The sequence below is a fragment of the Molothrus aeneus genome, chromosome 2 (genome assembly GCF_037042795.1).
Source record: "Molothrus aeneus isolate 106 chromosome 2, BPBGC_Maene_1.0, whole genome shotgun sequence".
Classification (NCBI taxonomy): Eukaryota; Metazoa; Chordata; class Aves; order Passeriformes; family Icteridae; genus Molothrus; species Molothrus aeneus.
The window spans coordinates 19,033,820-19,059,444 of NC_089647.1; the positions used below are offsets into that span (position 1 = coordinate 19,033,820).

General features: G+C 37.8%; 1 protein-coding gene across 3 annotated transcripts; it reads right to left on the reverse strand.

Annotated features, from left to right (window-relative positions):
* Window positions 1–247: 247 nt before the first annotated feature.
* On the reverse strand, window positions 248–25,604 carry CIP2A (cellular inhibitor of PP2A). Of its 3 annotated transcripts, none has more exons than XM_066568793.1 (22): window positions 25,503–25,604; window positions 24,330–24,477; window positions 22,543–22,655; window positions 20,571–20,665; window positions 19,846–19,942; window positions 18,775–18,897; window positions 18,481–18,623; window positions 17,654–17,729; window positions 16,367–16,594; window positions 15,725–15,884; window positions 14,728–14,869; window positions 13,835–13,934; window positions 12,844–12,962; window positions 10,189–10,381; window positions 7,883–7,957; window positions 7,689–7,799; window positions 6,756–6,952; window positions 4,792–4,901; window positions 3,550–3,576; window positions 2,895–2,960; window positions 2,260–2,399; window positions 248–1,225 (listed from the first exon to the last, which is right to left on the reverse strand). In XM_066568793.1, the coding sequence occupies exons 1-22, from the start codon at window positions 25,602–25,604 to the stop codon at window positions 1,055–1,057; spliced, it is 2,736 nt and encodes a 911-aa protein (XP_066424890.1). In that variant the 3' UTR covers window positions 248–1,054. The 3 variants fall into 3 exon arrangements, with proteins under 3 accessions (XP_066424890.1, XP_066424899.1, XP_066424883.1); XM_066568802.1 differs by lacking the exon at window positions 3,550–3,576 and adding an exon at window positions 4,013–4,016 and having other exon boundaries at window positions 2,895–2,977; XM_066568786.1 differs by lacking the exon at window positions 3,550–3,576 and having other exon boundaries at window positions 2,895–2,977; window positions 4,764–4,901.
* Between the last annotated feature and the right edge of the window lie 21 nt (window positions 25,605–25,625).

Below are 25,625 nucleotides of genomic sequence, written 5' to 3' on the forward strand. Positions count from 1 at the left end.
GCTGGTGCCAGCTACTCTGTGCACTAAATGAGAGAGACTGTGGGGAAAGGGAAAAAAAGTCCGATAGTGTGGTGGATAAGGCACATAACATGAATATGAAAACAGCACTGGGAACTTTATTACAGAACTATTTTGATTACAGAACTGGTAATACCACGATGCCTATCAGCAAAATCCCTTACATACGTATTTCTTTGCATGAATGAAGTATAAAAATCTCCATGTTTTTTTTTTTTTTACAGTAAAGAGTAACATATTATCTTTTTAAAATAAAATTTAAAACAGATATCAATTTATTTGGTAGTTCCATTAGCCACTATTCATTACCATTTGGAAAAACACTACCACAAAAGAACACAGAAATGCTGTCAAAATATCTTGATGTGTTCATGCATTTATTTTCTATGCAACCCAGAGTTCAGCTACACTTGGCTTAGAATAGCATACTGAAACAATGTATTTTTCCAGTGGGGGAAAAAAAAATCAATATTTATATACTCTGGATTCTGTCACATAAATGCTAAAGATTAATTTGCCATTTTCTGCAGACATGTATCTTATTGCCATCTTACTCTGGTGAGCAGCTTGATGTCTTCTCCCTCCCATTCCACCATTTGACAAAGTCAAATGCCAATTTATCAATTTAGTTATTAACATGCTTAGCATTCCCTACTAGAATTTTTTTACTTGAGCACTTTCTGGTAGAAAAGGAGGAAAAAAACCCAAACAACAAAACCTTCCCAACATTCACTTACCCCTTCCTCATGACCAAGACATTTAGAGGGAAAGCACCCATGTCTGCAAATTTACTTTGACACTAAAAGTTTTTAACCCATTACACTGACAGTTACCTTCCCAACTGACTTTGCAAAACTCCAACAAAACCCCTTAATTCAGCAGCTCTGATAACATTTTTTTTTGTTGCTGACCTTTCTAAGCAATAACTGCATTATGCAAAAAGGCAGCCAAACTGCATGTGCTGTGTACAAAGCAGGCAGTCACCCCTATAATTTAGCTCACTTAACAGAATTCGTAAAGCACAGGAAACAGAGCCCTACAAACTGAGGTTCACTGTTTCTACACTTTGCTTGCCATCACTTAGTTTGTGAATTGCTGCAATCACGCTGGCGTGTATGTCCAGTTTTTCCTTCTGCAGATTTATGAGCGCTTCTTTTTCTGCCAAGCATCCTTCTAACTGGGATTTTTGAACTTCCAGAGAAGATGCCTACAGAAACAAACAAAATATTATAGCTTCCTCTATTACCAATGGAAAAACACATAATACAGTGAAAGCTGAGTGGCCTGGTGGTGAACTTAAACAAGTATTTAAAAAGCAGTTTTAAAATTACAAGCTTGTTTCAGAAATCTCCCTCGGCTGGTGCTCATGAGTGATTACAGCTAGTGCCACACTGCAAAATGTCGGATACCATGGGAAAGCACCAACTCCTTCGTTATCATGATGCTACCATCTACATTTCATTTCAAGCACCACAACAGTAAATATTTACTGAGAACAAAAGAAATATTTGCTATATACTGGATAACATTGCCCGAAGAGATTAAGCTTTTGCTTCCAGGAAATGAAAACACAATAAATTTGGTTGTCAGACTGCACACTTTGCATTTGCTGATCAGTTTGCATGTAAAATGAACCTCTGCTTTGTGATTTTAGAGGGAGTCTTACTTGCAGTCAAGTAAGGCTGCACCGAAGCTTGGGGGATTAGTTTTGTGGGTTTTTTTCCTTCATTTTTTTCCTGTTAACTTTATCTTGTTGACTTGGTACAGCCAAAGTAATCTCTCTTTTGAAAAAAAACCACCTTTTCTTGGAGATAAAAATGGTTTTTTACTAGAATTTCAATGATCAAAAGAACCCCAGGTGCATTTTGGTGCATACATATGTACCTTAATTCAATGTGAGAAACGGCTGACCTACATTTTCAGTAGTAAAAACTACTGGAGGAATTCATTACATTTTGTTATTTAACATTATGCCACAGGTTTGGTGGGTTTTTTTCCCTTCCCAACAACATTATGTACTCACATGCCATGCCACACAGAGTCTCATTAGAATTTGATCCTGACTTAAAACTCAAGAGGTACGCAATTGAAGTTGAGAGAATTTGTTCTTGTCCACTACTACATCAGCTACTCTAGGGTCTTTAGGTACTTAGCTACCAAAGTACTGATTTACCAACTCTATCAATTAAACAGATACCTAAAACTCCAGTCTCAGGAATGCAGGCTCAAGTAATCCCTTACCTTGACACTCAGTTCTTCCCTTGCTTGCTGTGTTTCACTTAATTCCTTTCTAAGAATATCGATAGTTTGTTCCATATCTGTTTTTTCTTTCTGTTGAGTTTTTATTTTTTCTTCCAGAACATTTATATTCTGTTGCAAGGCTTAAGAGAATGAACAAATTAGAAGATCAGATATCAAACTTAGAAAACAGATACTGCATTGGCCTGGGAAACAAGGGGCTTTTTTTATTAATTTTTTTTTTAGACTCAACATGGCTGGTAATTGAATTACTGAGTAGTGCCACCTACTGATAAATTTTAGAGGTTGCTTCCAGTCATTTGCAGAGTTAAATTAAGCTCTTCTAATTTGCAATTCATACAGAAAATAGTTCTAATGGACATGTTGCAAGAAGTTCCTGAAGGGACACAATATGCAGAGATTCAGTCAAGTCTGGGAAATCAACTTCATGCATCCTTTCTAAAAGATTAAAATTTGTATTTGTTTCATTCAACTATTAAATTATGTATCTGTGCCCAACTTTTAAGTTTTACAAGTTGCTCATTAAGATATAGCAGCTTATCTAGAGCCTATAATAACAATATCTAGTTAATACAGTTATTTCTCTAGCTTCAGTGACCTTTAGGTAGGTGACTTACTTGCTATTGTGCCATCTCTCTCCTGCAGCTGTTGCTGTAATTCATTTCTGTGATGTTCACTTTCTACTAACTGTGCAGCATTCCTAAAAGTGCAGAGAAATAAATTTTAATGACTAAAATGAGATATGCCACCATTTCCCTGTCCTAAGAAACTAAAATGATTTTTGTATTATTTCCTGTTACTGTCAAGAGCTTCATCCATCCTATGAATGTGCATGGTGTGAGCAGAGATAGATCTCATTTCCTTCATGCCACCATGACCCAGTCACTGCCCTTCTGTGATCATGGTAGGAACGACTAAAAAGGTTGATACTGGGAGTACAAAGGCCAGAAACTGATGCCTTTGATCAAAGCCACAGATAATTCAAAATACTGTGGCAGAACTAAAATTGGCATTCAATGCAAGTAAAAATTCCCTGCCATTAGTGATTAAGGATGCTGGGGTTTTAGCTCTTACTATGCTCCTGAAGAGACAATGCAATTAGTAAAACCTGTTTCAGGTATTACCCCTCTATCTATACACAAAAAATACCATTCTGAACATCTCCTGGATTGTTACACAACACTCAAAAGTGACCATACCATAAGACAGTGACAAAGCTTTTGTACAGGCCTGCCTCACTTCTCACTAGTTTGGGTAATCCTCCGTTTCCACACTCATTTAATACAGAGGTACTGGCATCTACCAGTAGTACAGCTCTAACATGAGCACTTCACACTCTCTGAAGCTAATCTACTTTTTCCATTACCAGCCAGACTAATTTCTAAGGGATATTCTACTTGCCACTTGCCTTGCCTAGATGGCATCTGCTGTTGCTTTTGTTTACTTGTTTATCCACTTCCTATCTACCAGTTTCTAAGCTGCAGCCTCTAGCAAGAGGGAGGGACATATATTTCCTGTGTCTCCATTTCTGTGGCAGTTCAAGAGTATCTATATAATAAACTGCTCCTCCAGACTGGCATTAACAAGGGTTGGCTTTCATCAGAGTGCCTCCTCAATTACCCTGAGCTGCATATTGCACCATTCGATGTAAGTAGCCAAATTTGCTCAGTAGCAAACTAATGTATCACTATGAAAATTTTCCATCTGAATCAGAACTCAAGGCAGTGATTTGGACTGCTCTGATTACTCTCAAGGCAAGAGCCTGGAAGGGTGAAGTGAACTTTCCGAGTAAAAACAAGAACAGCATTTTATTTCTCAACTGAATTCAAGGCCTGCCTATGAACATATTTTAAATACATGTTCTGAAAATTATGTATTAAACAAAATCTGTCAAGAGCCTATATTCCCTTAGTTACATTGGTGAAAGGTACACCAGACCTCTATTTTAAGCCTCTATTTTATTTATCAAAAATTAAAAATTATAATTTCTCTTCAAGAAGACATAGATAATACTAGTTTTATAGTTAAAAAAGATGTTTTATACCACAGGCAGAATACCATCATGACTTCTAGGGTAACTTTCAAATGTGTTCATTTAGTAGGGTTGGTTGTTTTGTTTTTTTTTTTCCAACTTGACAATATTAAGAGAAAACATACAGGCTAAAAGAAAGTACAAGGAAATTTTTGCATGATAAAAGCATTTAAGAATTCAACAACAACCAAAATAACACCTCCATGCTCTCCCATGGGCACCTGAGAATTGGGTCATCATCTTTCTCTTCATACTATTGCTGAAGTCTGTCAATACTCCCTCACCAATTGCTCCAACCAATTAAGGAGCAAATAAAATAAACCTAAGTCAGTACTACAGATTCTCATGAAAAATAAATGTATAAACCAACCCAGCATTTCTGGCTAACTTCACTTCTCAGATGTTACTTAAAGCACAGTTGAAAAACTGAGACTAAAGTGCTATTTAGTTTTACTGCTTCACTTGCTCTAAAAAGACTGAACTGATCTGCTGCTTGAGTGATTCATTTAGTTTCATCATTGCTTCCACTTGTTTATTTAGTGAATTGCAGGTAATCTGTAGATCTTTATATTGCCTTTCAGTTGTTTCATACCTACAAATGAAATGTAATTGCTTTTGAAGAGAGCTTTTACTTTAATAGTTTGCCAAATAAAAATATTTGATATGATCTATGCGATCATCCCACTCAAGTGACAAGCAAGGTGTTTTTCGGAAGGGGGTGTTCAGTTGAGTGTTTTTTGGTGACAGCTGGCTGTTAGTGTGTTAGATGTTTTGGGTTTGTTCTTTTTAAATCAACATACTTAGAATCATAGAATCATTTAGGTTAGAAAAGACCCTTTAGATCATTAATCCAGCACTGCCAAGTCCACCACTAAACCATGTCCCTAAATGTCCCATCTACATATCTTTTAGATACCCCAGGGATGATCACTCAGCCACTTCCCTGGGCGGCGTGTTCCAATGCTTGACTTGGAAGAAGAAAACAGACAAAAACAAACCAGCCAAGCATCAGAGGATCTCTTACATATCCTGAAGTATTAATGATCAGGAAGCAATCTCCTTCCAGCAGAAAACTTTTTGGAATTGACAAAACTATAAATACCTTTAGAAATTTGCAAAGAGCTAATCTATAACAGTTTGTGTATGTCAGTCATCTTTTAAGGTACCCTACGATCTTCTATAATCTTGTCTTGTGATACTAAAAACTGAACATACTGAAGACAATGCAGTGTGTAATGAATACAGGCTTATGAGGCAGATTTCATGCTCTAAGCAAACATTTTCCTACCTTCCTACCGAAAGGCAAATTCTATCCCCTGGTGTCAGTTAATTGATTGCTTTCAAGAAACAGCATATATGAAGTATGAAGGTTGTTTTAAAAAGTAAGTTTTTGCTTTAGAAACAGATTGTAAGGATTCGAAAGTTTCGTTCCTAGTTTGGAGAATTTAAAACTGTTAGATCCTAGACAGAGGCTGATTTATTTCCCATGAATTAGACAATACATGTTCACAAAGTGTATGACTGCCTACAATTCAAGCAAAAATGGAGGCACTTCCACAGTGACCATACTAGACACTTATTCAAGAAATCTAGTAATGGAAAAAAGTTTTATACATTTTCCTCCCTCAATGACTCCTTTATTGGCAGCAATATGCTTTCAAAAGTCTAATAATGCTTGCTTCCGTTATTAAGCAAAGAACTTGATCTCAATGTTATCAGTTTCTTTGCCTTGCTGACACCTAGTGTCAGCTCGTGAGTTGAGAAGTCAAAGCTCTCTTAGGCCTTTATTCTTCCAAAGCAAATATTTTGCTTGCAAATATTTTCTATCTTTATGTTCTTTGCATGTCTCACATATTCTTTTTAGCTTAAGATCCCAAAGAAATAATGCTTATAAATGATTCAGGACACACAATGTGTCTCCTTCCCCCATACCTCATTTTTACCTAATTTAAGTCAAATTTGGTAGAGACTTGACCAACAACACCAAGTCCTCCATTATGCAAACACACTGATATTGGCTGTTTCTCCAGAATTCTTGCAAGCATGTCATCAAGACAGCTCGTAAGATCAAAGAGAGATATGGAGAGCATGGTATAATGCTAACAGAAACTAAGCATTGTTAGTTCTGTGTCTTCGAGAACAACACTCTCTTTTTATACAAAGCTTGTGCTATTTCCTGAACTGGACCTTCAGCACCTACAATTCAGTTCTCATTCCACTGAAAGCTGAATGTTAATACATTAATAAATTTAGGCATGTAAATCTAACAAAAATTTGAGTTCCTGAAAGACCTTATTGACAAGCATACAGAAGAAAAAATAATGACCTTTTCATTTAAGAACATGACACAGCATGTAATGTTGCTCTTCTAATGTGCCTAGCACAGTAAAGGACATCAGAACTCTTTTCATATTAAATATTTGTTTAGAGATCCTACATGCCTTACCTCTGAAGGAGATCAAGAGTGGATTTTTTTAGTATTTCATGCTCTTCAGCAACTGCCTGCAATTTCCTGTTGTGCTGAAAGAGCTGCTCAATATCAGTCTGTGCTCTTTCAGATTCTACCTGTTGAGCCTTCAACAAATCGTTAAGCTCTTCATTTTTTCGTTCTGCATCCTTCAGCATTGCAGCAAGAGTTCTTGCCTTGGAGTGGAAAGACACCCCCAAATAAAAAGAAAAAAAAAAGCCACATACATTAAAGGGAATTCTGTTTCTCCAGTTGTATTGGGCATGTTTGAGGCCATAGATCTAACACCAAAATGTCACCATCTACCTTAAGAGAATAAATTCCCTCACCTAATATTAACTACAAATTAATTGGTTCACTAAATTCCTTTAGCTCCATTTATAGACAATCTGAGGGAAGAACAAAGTAAAAGATGATACATTTTAGCTGTGGATTTAGTAACCAGTAGCACAATCTTTAATGTAACCTTTAAAGAATAAAAATTATTCTCACTTTTCAATGTGCAGCCCAAATACAGACCCCACAAAAGTAAGCTTTATTTGAAAGTTCATCTCTGACCAGTGAATCAAAGGCACAAACAGGAAACAGTTCTTTATATACCAGCAAATTCGATAGAGAATTCTAGTAAGTGGGTTTATTACTTTTTAATATTGCTGAATTATCACTAATGGCTAGCAAATTATAACAAGCAGAGTAGGGTGGTTTTGTTGCCATCCTGTAAGGGAAATTACATTAAAGAAAACTGTGCCAAAGAACAGGCCAGAGGAAAACAGGATTTTCATGATGAAATTTAGGACTGCCTTAACTTGCAAGCACAGCTTACAGGTAAGCAGTATAGTTTTCACATGTGATCACAGTTAAAGCTACCCAGATAATCATTACTCAGTCCCACCTTGAAGTTCCTGTACTTACCTCAGATTCAGCCTGGGCTCTCTGACACCGGTACTGAGCCATCAGCCTCTCAGCCTGAGCCAGAGCTACTGCCTTTACTTCCAGTAGATCCTGCAGCCTCGTTTCTTTAGACTGCATATAGAGAGAACATTTCTCATTAACATTTTCTGAAAGTACCAACTGCAGCATCCCCATGCACATTAGGCTGTACTTACTGCTAACGCCAAGAGCTTCTGCTCGTAGACATCCATTATGTCAGATATCCTCATATCAGCCAAGGGCTCCCTCATCTGTGGAAACGTTTTCCAATTACTGATACTGGAAATTTCAATTTACTTAAACAGGTAATGTGCCACGAAAGAGCTCAGTAGTTCTGTGAACTCCCCCTGCCGCTAGACTTTCTGAATTCACATTTTTGTGTCTGAGGCTATCTACTCAAAGATATCCACCTCACCCTTCCTAAAGTTTGGAAAGGGTGAGGAAAGTTTGTGAGCAATTGAACTGGTTAGGCTTAATAGGATTCATCTGCAGAACACTATCAGTCCAGAACTATAAAAAGATAAAATCACCATTCTAAAATCATTCCCCTTGGTTCAATCTTTGCTGAAGAATTAGCAGGCCCCTCATAGGACACCTAAAATAATCTGCCCTAAGATTAACAGCACAAAATGCATATGGTTAAAACTCCTTGTTTATACTCTGTTGCTTTCTCAACATACATATTAGGAGAAAAGGCCCAGGAAAGTTTTTCTAGGATACTGGAAAGGATACTATTGAGGACCTACAGAGCCTACTGTGTTAACCCAGTGACTTACTAGAGGAAATGCACCATGGATGGCACAACAAGACCTAAGTGTTTATTAAAGTATATGCCTGAGTCAAGTGAAAATGCTACTTAGATTTCAGGGCATTTTCTCTTAGGCAGTGCTGTTATAACACCCGTTCTGAGCAGCTGTTCACAGATGCTGATGCACAACCAAGTGCAAACTATGCCAGCTGTTCATACATTGAACACCTACAGAAAAGCCTGCAGCATCCTGAACTACTATGTATGAATGCTTTTTGCAAATTAACAGGAGACCCTGTGTAGCTCCAGTTCTCAGCTCACTTTTCTGTCCCTAAAGTATGAAACAAGTAGTTTATTTTCCTACTTGCAAACTTAAAATATCTAAAGGAGATAGAAATTACTACAAGAAAAGGTCTAAGAATGAAATTCCCTTCATTCTCTCTGAACAGTGATACTATGAAAAGTGTTTTCTCAATTATGTTTTTACAAGCATTTGAGCTTCACACAATACACAGACAGAGCTCAAGTACTGGATATTTTAGAGTGAATGTGTATATTGCTTTTGAATTACTAATTAGAAGGTCTAAGAAAAGAATAATTCAACAATTCATAAACAACTTTCACCCTAAAAAAAAATTGAAGCAGGTTTACAATCTGTCACATTAGTGTGAAACTGCTGCATTAGTGCAGTGTAGGCACCTGTGCTTGCTTTGATTTACGTTAATATGAACACAGCAATGCACCTGAAAAGAACAATCAATGGGAGCATCTGGTGGCAGAGTAAAAAGTAAGCCAAGGAAGACTCACCTGACCTTTTTCACTTTTATTCTGGCATCTCTCTGAGATGGTAGTTCTCTGCTAGCTAACTGGTACCTCTCTGAGTTTCACTTTTATCAGTTACAAGAAAGAGATAAGAGTTGCAAAGCTAAGGCTGGAGGCAATACCACTCATACAGATATCAATTGTTACCAAGAAACTTTCAATTTCTTTTTCCAATTTGCATACTGTTCTTTTAAGCCAAAAGAAAATAGAATCAACAATCCATCTCTCAGTCTAAAGCAGCTACAAAGCAGCTAACTTGCTTTGAACAGAAAAGGGAAAGAGGAGATATATTCAGTATCTGCCAGGATGCCTCACAAACAGCACATGGTATGTGGTTCCTGGTTGGGTGTTTCATTCACAATGCAAGTTGCTGAAGAGGGAAGTAACAACTGCCTTCTGAAATAATAACAGCACCTTTCCAAGAAGGCCACAAAAGCTGAACTGCAAATGCTAGAGTCAGCTACAGCCAACCAAAGGGGAATGTCAGTATGCATGTTTAGGCACACAAGAGATGCACCACACTTTTCTAAAGTAGCACAGCATCTCTACTCTATAACAGGCTATTTCTTAGGAAGCAGAGGGAGGAGGTTCCTTCTGTGTGTCTCTGCAAGTCTAAGCAGTTGGACTGTACCTGGCTCCTGCCTCTGCATCTGATGATGCAGCTAAGATGACCGTGGGCAGACCCTCTGGAGAAGGCCCTCAGTAAGGAGCCCTACCTTCAGGTGTAGCTCAATATAGCATCTCTGAATTCTGCTCAGGAGCTCAGTAAAAAGAGCGCATTCCAAACAGACAGGAATCTAAACCAAACTTGACTGTTCCACATACAGTAGTCTGACACTTGGATTTTCATTTCCGTCCCTTCCGGTAAAAAAAGTGTCAAATGTTTCACAAGGGCATATAAATTCTACTAACCTCTAGTCCAGAATGAAGTTTTTGTATTAATTCCTCAATATTTGAAGCTTTGGAGTCATTACTTGAAGGATAGGATGAAGAACACCTCACTGAAGTAGTGCTCGTCACAGGTGCCTGCATTTGGATTCTCTTTGCTCTGTGCTGCATTTCTTGCTGTCTGTAGGCATTATTTGCTACAATGCTTTCACCCAGCCTGTATAAACATGAGGCTGTTAATGACACAACCTGCTACAAATAGCATTGCAAGGACTGAAGATGAGATGTACAGTCACATTTGCATTACCACAACTTACAACGATGTGTGTTGGGCATGTGCTCAAACTGGCCAGAGGTACAGAAAAAAGGGGAAAAAAATGTATCATGGCTAACTTTTAGAGACAAATACAGAATCTCATCAGAAAGGGTATAATGCTCAGCTCTTTTTGAGCAACAGATCATATCTCTTATGCACCTGAGAAACAGGTTATTTCACCTGTTATTATTCAAATTAACTAGGCCACTGTTTGTATCAAAGAAGATGGAGAAAGCATTAGTAAGAATTTTTATTGGGCATCAAAATAAGATTAAATCAAGAAAAGGCAGAGTGCAACCAATAAACCTCAGTTTTTCCTTGTCTGCCATTCTATTTTACAATACTGTATTGCATACAACACATTTGATTTTGTAAGTTTTAACCAAAATTTAAGTATGCAGATAAAAGTGCAATCTGTTTAAATTTGTATAGGGAAGAGAACTCAAAAGCTTAGGAAAAAAAGCACCTATATTCAATCGTCTGTATGTAATTTGTGGCTGGTATTTTCAAGGCAGGTACCAATAACATGTTTCAAACAAGAATGATAAATCAAGAGCTGATTTTAGAGGCACCAATTATAAATTTTTTGCTCTTGATAAATTCCTTAATCACTAAGCTATCTCAGCCACTTCACTGAAGTGCTGTCTCAATTGCTTCCTAAGCGAGCATAGCTTATTTTTAACTTGCATTTATAGACATGTTATTTAACTGTTCCATTGTACAATTCCAGACATTTGATTTTATAGATCCTTCTTCTTTCAGCCAGACTATTCATTACTGGCTACTATAAAAATATTTCTTATATCCACAAACCCATATAATTATAGAATAATTAAGATTGAAAGAGACCCATCTACACACCACCTAGTTCAACTCTCCTGCTCTTAGCAGGTTGCCCAGGACTATGCCTTGTAATTTTGACTCTCTCAAAGGATGAAGACTCCACAACTTCTTTGGGCAACATTTTCCAGTTTGACTCACCTTACAGTAGTTGGGTTTCTTTTCTGATATTTAAAGAAATCTAAAAGGTTTTTTCTTATATTTCAGTTTGTGCCTACATCTATCCTATCAGTGGATACCACTGAGAAGTCTGGCTCTGTCTCTTTTGTTCCTTTCTATCAGCCATTTCAACACACTGGTAAGAAAGTAAGCAAGCTCAGCTCTTGCAGTCTCACCTTGTGTAATACATGCTCATCCCTCAAACTCTTCACTAGACTCACTCTAGGATGTCTGTATCTCTCTTGCACTGGAGAGCCCAGGCCTAGACACAACAGTACAGGTGTGGCCTCACCACAGCAGAGCAGAGGGGAATGCCCTCCTTTGCCCTGTCATCAGGACTCTTCCAAGTGCAGTTCAGGGTGCTACTGATCATCTTTGCTATTCTTGAAGACAGAAGTTACATTTGTTTTCTTCTAGTCTTCAGGAACCTGTCCCAGTCACCATGAATTTTCCAAGGCATTCTGGAGTGGCCTTGGAATGACAACAGGCAACTCTCTAAGCACTCAAGGGCACATCCTGTCAGGTCTTCTGGACTTCTGTATACTCAGTTAGTTTAGATGTCCAATAAGCTGACTCTGCCGCCCAGAGTACGTCTTGCTTCCTCTAGGCTTTCCCATTGCTCTCAGGGACATTGCTCTGCCTTTGGGAATCCTTATCAGTGAAGACCAAACAAGACATTCAGTATGTCAACTTTTTCCATGTCCTTTGTCAACAGGTCCCCTGCTTCACTCAGCAGAAAAGCATACATTTTCATGTCTGGCTTTTGCTGCAGATGTAATGGTCTTTCTTACTGCCTTGATATCTGTCATGTTCGACTCCAGGTTGTGATACAATTTTAATTTTTTTTTTTTGTATTTTATTACATCTATGGAAATAAGGACTTCACCAGAGTTTCTCAATAATTTTTCCATTGTTTAAACCACCTTATTAAAATACTACCTAAACTGCCATCTGCCTGTGTCTTAGCCTAATCTGTTCTTTCTTGGAAGATACTGCAAAAGGGTGAGCAAAGCTTTAGGAACTGAAGAATGACACATTTGACAGAGTTCATTAGAGAGAAATCTGACAGTCAGATGCAACCTAAGTTCCAAGCACAGATTTCAGAGAGATGAGCACAGGGACAGGAGTCAATTGCTCCTCTGCTCTCTAGGATCTGACATAAAATGAACACCATCAGCATTGCGATGGCTTCCTCTGGCCTCTGCAGGATCACTGTGGTCTCGTAGGTGCACATAAAGCAGAAACAAGACAATTTTTCTACAGTTTCTGTGTCTGATAAGCTGAAAATAGTACTCCAAAAAACATGAATATCACTAAACTCATAAAAATGTCAAATGTAACCAGAGTATCACAAAAATACTTACACTACGGCAGGAAAATCCGGTAAGGGTGCAACCTCAAACAATATTTTAAGCCCCACTTGGACCCGCTCTCCGTGGTCCGATGTTAAAGCAAATGTCAAAGGTGTAATCAAGCGTTGATCCTAAAAATAAATTAGTTTGGTCAAAACAAGACACAGCAGACAACAACAACAAAAAAACCCACAAACACAAACTACCAAAACATCACAAGGCCCATGAGCACAGAAATGCTTTATTCAAAACTTAAGTTACCTTCTTAAAGTTTGCCCTTCTAAGTTTCTGAGCCTGAAGTCCACGGAAGACATGTGATTTTAAAAGTAGTCTATACTTCTGAGTATTTGAAATCACATTTTACATTAAAGGCAACTCAACAGGTAAAGAGGCTAGTTAATTCCTGCAAGTTTTCAAGTGTTTGATAGTCAACATAAAAGGTCACTAGCAGAAGTTATAACAATTAATTGTAGACTGTAAAACTCATTGTTACCCATTAAATTACACAATTCCCATTCTAGAATGAAGAATCTCCAAAACAGCAAGAAGTGTTTGACTCTCTGGATTGCTTTTCCATCTATAAAGTAATAAATTAAGATATCATCTGACCAGAAACTGTTTTGGCCATGCAAAGCTCCAAATTAGATGTACATATTTAATAGTAAGAAAACCCAAAAATGATTGTATTGCCAAGGTAATTGTTTTCTAGTTTGCTACCTTTAAACTGCAGTCATAATGCAGTCTCAAAAGGATCATTCTTAGCAGGCAGCTAAAATATAATTTCATATGCATTACCAAAACAAATGATGAGAGTAAAAGCAAACTACTGTTATTTTAGAAGAATAGTGACACAATCTTTAGGAATTGTGCATAAGGGACTGTACTTTCCTAGAAGCCTTACTACTTCAGAGATAACCATGCAAAACATTTATAACTAAAACTACTGTAGTGCAGTGACACTTTATTTCACAGATACATTTCATAGAACATTTTAAAATCATACCTGTAACATTTTGTAGAAGCTGACCTTCATACCAGGTACATCCTGCTGCAATCTGCTCATAAGATCAAGTGTTTTCAAAATAATATCAGTAGCAAGTTTACTTTTAAACATCCAAGTAGAAAAGCAAATTGGGTGGGAAAAAAAAAAAGTGAGATATGTCAAATCAGCACTGACAAATCCAGTCAATTTAAAAAAACCCTAATAAATACCTTCACAAAGAAAATAAATATATCTAGCAAGGCAATGATGCTAGAACCAAAGAGATCATACTGAGTTCCCTGGACATGTGCCTGAGCTTCTCCAGCATGTCAGGGATAGCAACAGTGAAGACCAAAAACACCAATTCCAGTTGAAAGTGAGGACGGTTTAATTATAGGTCCAATTATATTTCACTGGGTTTTGGCCAGTGAAACTGGCTATAAGTTATAGCTATAGCTAAGCTATAAGTTATAGCTAACTTATAGCTATATTGACTTTTAGCTATAATGACACTGAGCTGGAAGAAGTGTGCATTTAATTTTCAGTGCAACAACTGAAAATCGTTGCGCCCCATAGTGATGTGTGATATTTTGGATCTCTGGTTGCATAAAATCAAAATAAGAAATCACATGCCATGAGCAGTTCTAGTAAGCTTTCACTTGGATCAGCCTGAACTACTGCATGGGTTTAAGGTCACTATTCCACATAAGTGGATCTCCAGCTTATGCCAAAAACATTATCTGAATAAACTGACCAACAAGATTACTTTTTATTCCACAAAATACCAAGTTTAATTTACTACCAATATTGATTTAAATGGTACTTTCAACTACTATATCCTTTCCATTGTAACAATATCACAACTCTCACTTTAGTTATGCCTAATTAGATTTTAGATAAATATGTGTGCTCACCACATTTTAGAGTCCACCAATTTTGTCCCAAAGCCAGTATCAATCCCACAATAAGGAAATTGGTGTTCTATGAGACATGTGCATTGGCTGGCAGTCAGCACCTTCGAGACATGCATTTTCAGTGTGTCATCTCTGCAGAGCAGTAGGCAGAGTTAAGAATAAATTCAATATACCTATGCCTAGGTATTGGCACCAAAAGGCAGTATTTTATAATAATAAGGCTAGGGCACAAAAGCTAGGGCATCAAAGCACAAGAGCCTCTAAAAATGCTTGTAATAGCCAACAACATAAAGCAATTAATTCATGCCTAACAAATCAAATAAGCTTCAGTTTTCAGTTAATACATACACTTATTGGAAACAGACAGTGAAGGCAAACCTTAATAAAATGGACAGCATAAAGAAGCATAGTCAACAAAAGGCAGGGACCAAGCAGTCCCTAATACAAGACTCAGTTACCTAGAAGTGAGCCAGCAGAGACTTCTCCACAGAACTCAGCTTAAATGCAGGACTACACTCTGCAGTCATGTCCCCCTTACTAAACTTACTGTGGACACTAAGGACTCACTGAGGAGTTTAAAACTGTATAATTCCATGTTATTTTTTGTAGTTTCTCTTATCTAAGTTTGTATCATATTTGGCTGGGAGTTGCACTTGTCTTAGCTAGGCAACAATACTATATGGATCAAGAAGATAGCTGCCCAAATTCCCCCACAATTTCAATGGAAAACACTCATCTTTGTTTTTGATCTGCAAAGGGCTTCTGTTCTGTTGAATAGCCACATTTTATCCTGCACCACTGTATTACAAAATAATTTCACAGCAATTAGAAAGCTACTTTAGATCTTGCAATATGACACTCCTAAGTAAAATTAGGGCAAATATTGTCATTAGAAGCTAATAAAGTGACCCAAGGTGAACATGCCTTTTAATATCTTAGAGCAGATCATGGTGGAGGAATAATAAATCAGTTGCCAAGAAGCACATTAAAAGGATATTTGTGAGGACATTAATAGCCTTGACCATTCTTTCACACTTTTTCTTCACTAATAGCTCATCCACAATCTGTTCTGGCATCTGAAGATGATCAAGAAGAACAGGCAGCAGAAGATCCATAAAGTGTTCAGCTGATTTACCATTCTTATTGTCGGTAACATCCTGTAATAAAGACATTTTATGTCAATACTGAAAAGTACAACACAAGAAAGCCAAGCTTACTCTACCCCTTCCTGCACCAGTCTGTGTTCCTGCTTTCCCAGTCTCTTGCTATTTCAGGTGTAAGATGGCTGACCAGTATCATACTGGAGGAGGAAGTTTACAGGGAACAGAAACAGCAGGAACTTCCTCATTTCTGTAAGTCCTAGAAAGGAACTCTGATAGTGTTCTACCTACCTCATGACTTCATAAACTGCCTTGTCTTCCACTTACAACACAGACATATTTCTAAAATACTGCATGTCTTTAAAAGAACGGTTGTTTTATGAAGTATGTTTCTTCCAACATAACTATTATACAATGAACTTTATTACAGGTATTTTTGTATGTGCTATTTTTCAAGTCAAACTATACAGCTGCTTAAAAATAATTTAAAAATAAGAGCTACTAAGAAGCTCTTTAAACTCAGTTATCAGTCTTGGTACCTCAAAAATCTCTTTGAGTAGTTGCAATGCTAGCCCTGAACAGTCTTCAGAGCCTTCCAATGGTTGGTTTGACAAGTGCACCAATGCAACAGATGGTTCAAAACTCTTTGAGCTAGTCACAAGTCTGGTGTTTGCAGAGACTGGCAAGCCAGCTGGTTCCAGTATTGCCTGCCGCAGGATGTGACGCAGTTCTAGCACAGAGCAGAAGGCAAGCAGCAGCTCTAAGATCTGTGTGAAGAAGAGTTCAAATACTTTTAAATCAAGAACTTATACAAAAACTGCAGCTCCCATAACACAAGTCTAAAGAGATACACAAGTTCTATGCAACTCCTTTTAGCACTTGAGTTTTTTGAGGAATAATTTTCTTTCTTTAAAGCCAAGTCAGCAGCAGAAATAGTTCATTGGACTGGTGAAGGCTTGTGACAGTATTCAGTGTATTGCATTCCTTTCTTCTGACATGGCTGCTGGCTAGTGATACAGTAAAAGTACAAACATGTATACACTCAGCATGAAGAAAGCCGTCAAAGAGAAAAACAGACAGGAATGGATGCACATCTCTGAGCATGCACAAAGAGAAAACCACCCTGGAAATCTCCATGTCAACATGCCTCTCTAAACCAAATAAACAACAGCAAAACCACACAGAGAGAAATAGTAGCATCTATTATTAACTAGGATGTGTAACACATTCATAGAAAAAAGCTCTAGATCTGTTTCACAGATATATTTAGCCCCAACATTTTCACATTTCATATTTTAGACTTTAGTGACAGATAGCCAGTTTCATTTACATAAGGTGGTAGCGACACAAAGCTGAATGTAACAGTTCACTGCTTAAACAAGTGGCATCTATTTGTTCAGCTAAGGCAAGAACACTTATTCCTACATGTTTGGGACTAGCATCAGGGTTCCCTGATCACCAGCTGAAGTCTTAGTAGTAATAATTCAAGGTTTAGAGAGCAAAGTGGGATATACTGCATTCCTGGTAGATGCCAAAATTTCTAATAGCCAAAGCACAAAAGGTGTTTATGTTGGCTTTTTGCCTTTACATCTGTTTCCTGAAAGCAGACACACAATCCGGCAAAATCCCAACATTACAAATTCAACCTGACAGCCTTTTGAATAACTAGAAAATATAAACCTGGTGGATTCTCTAGGTCATTTAAGAGTCCTGAAGACAGTGTATTTTATGACCAACCCTTGTACATAAGGAACCTATTTATAATAACAGAAGAGAAACTAGTTTAGGAATGTAGCCTCAGCCTTTAACAGAAAAAGTATAAATACCTTAGATGATGAATCAGGATCCCTTCCATGAAGAAGATCTAATACTTGACCAAGGCAAGAGGTGAAGTGCTTGTACCTATAGCATGCATAGAGAAGAAAAAAATTATAAAACTGAAATTTCAGCACATTTAGACATTTACACCACGTGATGAATGAAAGTGCCCTATTCTTCTTCTTATCCCCAAACACTTCAAATACAGTGACGGTTTTGATAACATAATTTCTATTTAAATTTTTGATAATTTAACAGCACAAGCATTAAAATAGTTAAAGTTATTTATCACTAATAATGAAAGCAAATTCCTTAAAATAAGCTATGATTTTTCAGCTATGTTTACTGCTTGATTTAGATTGAAAATCAGCACCTAAATTCTGCTAGTGGAAAATTTGCAAAACTACTAGTCAAGCTCTCCACAGAACCACTCTATAACCCCCCACCAATAAAATTATTACTTCTTGCAATTTCAATTATACTATTCCACTTCAAGATTGTATAACACTGTAAAAAGCAGCATAGCTACTCATCTTGTTGTCTGACTACCAACACTATCCAGACAAAACATTACAAACATTACAGAACAGAGTATTCAATGTTCCTTCAGTGACAATGAAAGAAAAAGGTTTTAAGTCACAATTCTGTGTCAAACTAGTAACCCAGCAACCCTTTAGGTTCAGATATAGCAGTTATAATTATAATCAACTAGCAACATTCAAAAAGCATCTTGGGATTTTTTTTCCCCCAGTGTTTGGTTTAGAATTCAAATAGCATACAGCAAAGAAACTGAACTAGAGCTTAGGAAAAATACTTTTAGGAAATGGAGCCATACCTGGTAAGATAATCTGCAACTTTGGGGTTCTTCATAAGATCCATGAGTAAATCAACAGAATATTTTCTTGTTAGAGTATCTCCATTTACAACAATATTGAATATTAACTGAAATGTCTGATGGATATTTCGAGCGTGAAAGAGCTGGAAGGAAGAAGAAAGTTGTGTATAGGCACATACTTTGCTGGGTGTCTTGCTCATTAAAACTAGGTGGAATTAAGATTTTATTTGGCCACTGTGACAATTGGTTTTATCTACAACTTAAGAATAGAAACAACTTCCAAGACACACTTACTTTTTCTCCTACTTCTTCATTTAGGGTAAGGCTTGATAACAGCGAAAGTGCAAACACAACCATAGTCAAACTGCTGTGGGCCAAGAAACTTATTAAGGTACGATAGAAACTCTTCGCATTATTCTACAGCAAAAAGGAGAAACAAAGATATTACAAACCCATCAAATTTGCAGGTTTGACATATCTACACATAAGCCATACAAATAATGAATAATACAAAAAAAATGTTAGTATGGTAACAATTCTCTGGGAAAGCTATTTCATTGTTCTGCTGCACAATACTGGCATTGATGTTAATATTCTCTTTTCAACCTGTATAATGAAAAATGAGAAAAAACACCCCAAAACAACAGAGAACCAATGAAGGAAGAAATTCCATCATTATTTTAAGGAAAGATGAGAAAGTCATTTTGCTAAAACCCATAAGAGAAAATAATCACTGAAAATTGACTCTTATCCCTTCTCTGATTAATGATAAGATCTGACAATAGTTTCTCCCTTTTTTTTTGCCCCCTGCCTCTTCCAAGGTAAACAGAACATTTGCTTTTATGTAGATTAATTTCTCTTTCTGAACTAAAAAATAAAATGTTTGCACTGATTTATGAACACACAGGAACAAAGCAGTTCAGATATGTATATGTATTTGAGGATTCAAGGACCCTGACATGAAGATCAGTGCTATTTTATTGATTTATCTTTTGAAAAGCAAATCTCCTTTTTGCTTATCAAAAATCCACCTATAATCTTTATGTTTTAATGACATTTAGTTTTTTCTATGGAAGAATGATCACATTTTCAATTCACTTTTCAGCTGCAGAGAACAGTTGCAAAAACCAAACACATAATACAAGCCAGGGCAACTACACAGCAATGTACCAAAGGAAAGAGGATATCCAACTTCCTGTTCTGCTGGTTATTTTCTCCAGCATGGGAGAAACAACTGCCCTTCGGCAGAATAAGCAGAAAGTGTTAAAGTGCTGAAAGTGTTAAAGAAGTACTAAGGTACCTAGTAGCATCAATTAACTCTTACCCTTAAGCTGGAGAATCATGACACAAAAGCTAAGCTCTTACCGAAGATTTTATCTGACTTTGAATAGACAAGTTGTGACGACAGAGGTTTGCCAGGAGTCCTAAACACGGTATTGTTAACTCATCTTCAGTGGTTTGACTTAAAAGAAAAGCCAAAAAGATGATTTCATTGAAGCATCCTGAATTTAATTACAAGAAATTGCAGGGTGGGGGCTGGGAGAGCTGGGTGCTTGGGGGACTTATATTTTGTTTTGTGTCTTGGCAAGAGCTTGTTTTTTAATGAGACACCATTTCACCATGCAAAGCAAAATTCAGACTGTAATCCATGCAGTGTGGGCAGCTTTTAACTGAGTACATCTGGAAAAAACCCAAAGTATCAGAGATCACTGCTATCAGAGGTTGTTTATTAAATATACTTATAAGTTTCATTAGATTTCTTACAAGAGCACGTGAATCAAATTTTTATTAATCTAACAGGTCTGCTCCTAGAGACAAGCATGAATTTCCTCCTGGCTTTTCTCTTTATTAGCTCCCTGCTCCCACAGGTGTGGAGGTGGGCTGAGGCCAATTAATATTCCATCGCTCAAAGTCCCACAATCACTGCATTTGACAATCTGCAACAAGTACATGGTTTTCAAAGGAAAGTGATAAGTCAGAGCACAGCTCACTCTGGAGACCAGGTTAGTACAGTACTCTAATAGTCTTCAGAAAGTTTAGAAACTTAGCTTGCTGTTTCCCATAAGAAAAGACACTGAGTACACACTTACACATGATGCATTAGAAACAGAATTAATCCATCGATGTTGGCACCAGCACAAAAGATGGGAACGTTGTAGGTTAGTCTCTGCAGCAACTGAATACCCTGAGGAAACAGAAAGCTGTTCACATGCTTGTCCTACACCATCTCAGGAGAAATGTTACAAAAGATGAAACTGAAAAGACAAATATCAAAACACCACAACTTAATTAATTTTCAGACTCTAACATTAACATAACAATTACATAAGGTGCTGCAAGCACATTGTAATGTCCTAACATACTGATGTACTTAGTAAAACCCAATTATTAAGATTTTATTTTGACAGAGGAGTTACCTTTTCAGCCAATTTGATGCCTTAAGTTTTAGCTTTCATATTTTTCAGATTCTGTACTGCCTTAGTGTGTAACTCTGAGCCTTAAGTGTTAGTAAGTTCTCTTCACAGAGTAGATAGACAAAACAATCATTTTCCAGCTTGGGAACCAAGGACAACTGTTACCAGCTTCAGGCCCAAAGAGTATAAACAACAGAACTGAAGAGAGCAAACATGGAGGATGGGACTTCATAACCTGAAGCTGTAAATATGTAAATAGACCAAAACTTATAAAAGTGCAAAACCTTGTGACCATTTTGGGTCCATCTTGGATGTAGCCCTGACCAGGCTCTTGTACTGCCCAAGGTATATCCTTTTAAGGCCTTTTAATAAATACTTTATTTTTTAGCTCTGTCTAGTCTCTGTTCCAGGTCAGCCTCTCAAGGCATCACATTCAATTCTCTACCTTTGCCTTACCAGCAAGTTCTCCATTCTGTCAGTGATAAACAGGCTTTGTCCTATTGAAAGGTCTAGAAGTCTCATCAAAATCCAAAAAAGCACTTTGCAAGCTCTTGTAGAAAGGATGCCTACAGGAAAACAGGTTTGCTCTAAAGACTGTCAACAGATCTAAGGGTAGCAAAGTCCTTCATACAGCACTCTTCTGGCACATAACCAAAGTCAATACACTCAAACATGACAAAAGTCACAGCAGAGGTTAGCAGTTGAAACAAAATCTCAACATTTAGATATCTAAGAGCTTCAAGGCATTAAGACTGGATCTATCTGGTGACTGCAAAATCTCTCCTATTGACTGGTGATTCACTTGGATCCCTAGATCTTGTGGTACTCCTAGTGCTTTGAGAAATACACAAACCACAGGAATAGAGATCTTTACTGGATGCCTGACTTATTTTCCACATAACAAGAGCCATAGGACTACCAGTAAATTAATTTTCTGCTTTTCAGAAAGAGACAAGTGACAACAGGCAAACAGCAAGTACTTACTGAAAGCTTAGAGGAAAACCTGTGCATATTTGAAAAAAATAAAGCAAACTTTAAGGACAGGTTAAAATTGGTGAGTTCAAACTGATAGTCAGACGTTCACTTAAGCTTTGATTAGTACAGTGCCTGGCATTCACTGGCAGATAGCACTGACCAGAAAAAAGGAGGCCACACATGCCCTGCAAACCTCCCATGAAAACAGGCAGCCACAACTTTCCTTTCACTCCTTCACAGTTACCTGTCAAAGTACTGATTAGACAAAATGACCTCCAGGCTTCTGTTATGAAATGGCTTATGTCAGGAGAAACAGCCAAATACCTCAACTGGAAATCAATCTTCTGAGCTCTCAAGCAATGACTTCTTGAAATAATTTTTAAAACGCAGCATTTTTTTTGGCTGGTTGTTATTTTTGCTTTGTGGGATTTTTAGGGGCTCTTTGATTAGAGCATGTGAGAAGCCTAGTAAGATTAAAGAGAGTACAAAGAACTCTGTAAATTGTTAAATTCCTGTCACACCCACCTCAAACGGCAAATAAAGTACACAACTAAGATCAATTTTCCCTTGACAGATTATTTCCAATAGAGCTTTTGAAGGGTTATTATATGCATAAAGTATAATGTTCATTATGCAACAGTAGCCAAAAATTGTGAAGCATTAGTTCCTTTACCTGTAATAAGACTGGGTCACTCAGATTAGTAGAACTTCGATGGACCACTCCTGCCAGCACGCTAGTCAGATTGTATGTGTCCTGGAGAGCTTCTCTAGTCTCTGTGTCTGAAGCTGGAATTTGGGAATTATTAGCAAAAGAAACTGTCGTATTAGCTACCAGTTGAAGCAGAAGCCAATGTCTTTGAGCAGTTCTTCACCCATGTTTTAAAGGTAATTACAAATAAATGACAGCTCCTATGCTCTTGCCTCTCTACCTCACCTTTGGACATACAGTTAATTATAACACTAATCCATTTCCTTAAGATGGTTGGACACTGAAAGAATAGTCTGCCTCCTACCTACCAAGTTTCATTTCTGAGATCTTGAAACCTGCACTTCACAGACTTAGATCTTAATGAGCTCAGTTTCTTGCCTCACACTATGGTGGAAAGGTAGACTCAAACTGATAACCTGATAGGGTTATCTAGCATTAGTTAAATAAATAAATAGAAGCCAGTTCTGCTTAGGCAATCCTCAGAGTTGTAGCAAAACAAGTAGAGCAATAGATCATTTGGAAGGGGACTTAATTCTTAAAATTTTCCAGAACCCTATAACAAATATAATTTCACAGTAATTGTTCCAAAAACATAAAAGGAAGCTCAGAGAGGCTTAAACTCCATGAATCACAGAAGATAAACAAGGGAGCGTCACAAAGGACTAAGATCTTGAATAACTACTCATATATGATGAGAAACTAAGCAATGATGGGATAATTTTTCTCTGTATATGTAGGTTGTGCTCTGAGCATAGAGCTCCCTGGATATTGCAGTCCCATTTCCAAGAAATAGAGGGGGAAAAAAAAACAAAAACAAAAAAGGCATTTCAATACACAAGCAAAAGGCAGTAGAACCTCTTTGCTGTTGGGAAACTTGATGCACATAGGCCAGGCTATTGGAGAGCCCACACTGCCAGCAAACACTCCAGTGGGAGAGGCAACCTGAGGTGATGACAGTTGAGGATTGTTGCAGACAGGTAAAAGATGTTATAAAAGAAAGGTCTTATAAAATATGGCTTAGGCCCTGCTACTCTAGCTAAAGCTAGCAGTAGCTTTTAAGTTCCCATGTGAAGAAATCCTAAGAATGAGAATTTGTTTGCATTACAACCTATTCTTAGAGAGAAAAATAAGTGGCACCTGCATAAACAACAGATCTGTCCCATGACAATCCACCAAAGCTTTATGTAAACACCTGTAGATGGAGAGAGTCTTAACACCTACACACAAGCACTTTCTAACCAATGAATTAAGGAGCAAGAAAACTACTAGCCCATCAGAGTTGAGCACGAGGTCTGTGAAAACTGTGTAAAAATAGTTATGAGAATAAAGAATTGGCTTCCTCTGCACGAGGAAACTGAGTCCCGACTGATTGTTATTACAACAGAGGATGTGACACCACTTTTCCCTATCCTTGCACACCCTAGCCACATTTCTCACTTGATTTAAAAAGTAGTCTTTTCCAGCTCCAAAAATAAAGGACAAGAGAATAATTTCTCACTCTACCCAGTGGATAAATTCTGACAAGCATGATCATTGTCATTCAGAGGGATGACTTCAAATCTCCTTCTCACTGCAAAACTTCTTAATAGGTAGCTTAGCCAAGCACTCCACTACAATGAAAAATACTTCATCTTTCACACCTCAAGCTTCTTCCAAGACATTAATTACCCACAACACAGACAGATAAGACAGCATCTGTCTTATCTTCCCTTGTCCAGACAAAAGATAAAAAGTTCAGATGCAAACCTTACCTAGCTGTGATAGCAAAGTAACCACAGACAAGACCAGAGAAGGGTTTATATTAGTGTCCTCCAGGAGCTCTACGAGGCAACTGAGACATTCACTTGGTAGTATCTGGTTTGAAGCAAAAAAACGAGTAAGCTTCAGTCCGGAGATAACCTGGAGATGAAAGGAGAAAAACCTTACTTACTCAACTGCAACAATGTAATTGACACGGAAGTCGAAGCACAGAATAGCATGAAATAGATTTTGTCCTACTTGACAAACTGAGAATGTAAGTGTCATTGTACTGGGACATTTATGTTCATGTGTGCTGGGGGGAAAAAAAGAGGCAGAAATGGAAAAAAAACCTGTTTTTCATTCCTTTATGCTCGGAAAGTACCAAGTTTCTTTATTTTGAAAGAATAACCACGTCACCATCAGCCTGCCTTCCTTCCAAAGGCCTGGACAGGGACCCAAAGTTGGCACTCTGCAGGGAGGATCTGCAGGGGCAGTCAGGGCTGTTTTGGGAGGACTCTGTGGCTGGAATGAAAAAATGGAACCTGAGCTAGCAGAACCCTTCATAAGAAGAGGCCAAAAATTATATACCTTTACACCAATACAGTTAGACACGATTTATATTTTGCATATGGGAGACACATAATGTTGCTTTTGTGTATTCCCTCTGTATCTCCTTGCAAGGGATATAGGGAAGAAAGCAAAGCGAGATACTAACTCTCGCATAAACAATTAAAGCAATTAAAATAAATTAAAATAAATACCAATTAAAATAAATCTGTATTTGAAAAAGTAACTTGGAGATTAATTCAAAGGCCACCACATAAGTTGTACACAAAGCTGTACCTGAAGATCAGGGAAAGGAACTGGTCCACCTCCTTAGTGAAAATTCCAGTTTCACTACTCCTTAGTAGCACGGAACTGGAAAATTCCAGATGCAAGACCAATTCGTCATTCACACGCTATTTTTTTTTTAAGCTGTGAAACGATTCATGCGGGCCAGAATTTAAGGGATAAATAAAAAATTAAGTCCCCTGTAACCCACGCTATCTGCTTGCCCTGGGTGCATACAGACTCACAATACAGCTCTGTAAACACAAACACACCATAAAACGTTATAATAACAGATACCACAGCACCCCCCACACCCCGCTCCCTCCGCGCCCCGGCACGGGCGCCGCTCCCACCTCCAGGCTGCGCTGCAGGAGCGCGGCATTGTGCGCTGTCTTGGCGGCGCGGTACTCCGTGGCTGCGAGGAGCAGGGCCTTCATGCAGCTCGGGGGGTCCATGGCGGCCCGGCACCTCAGACG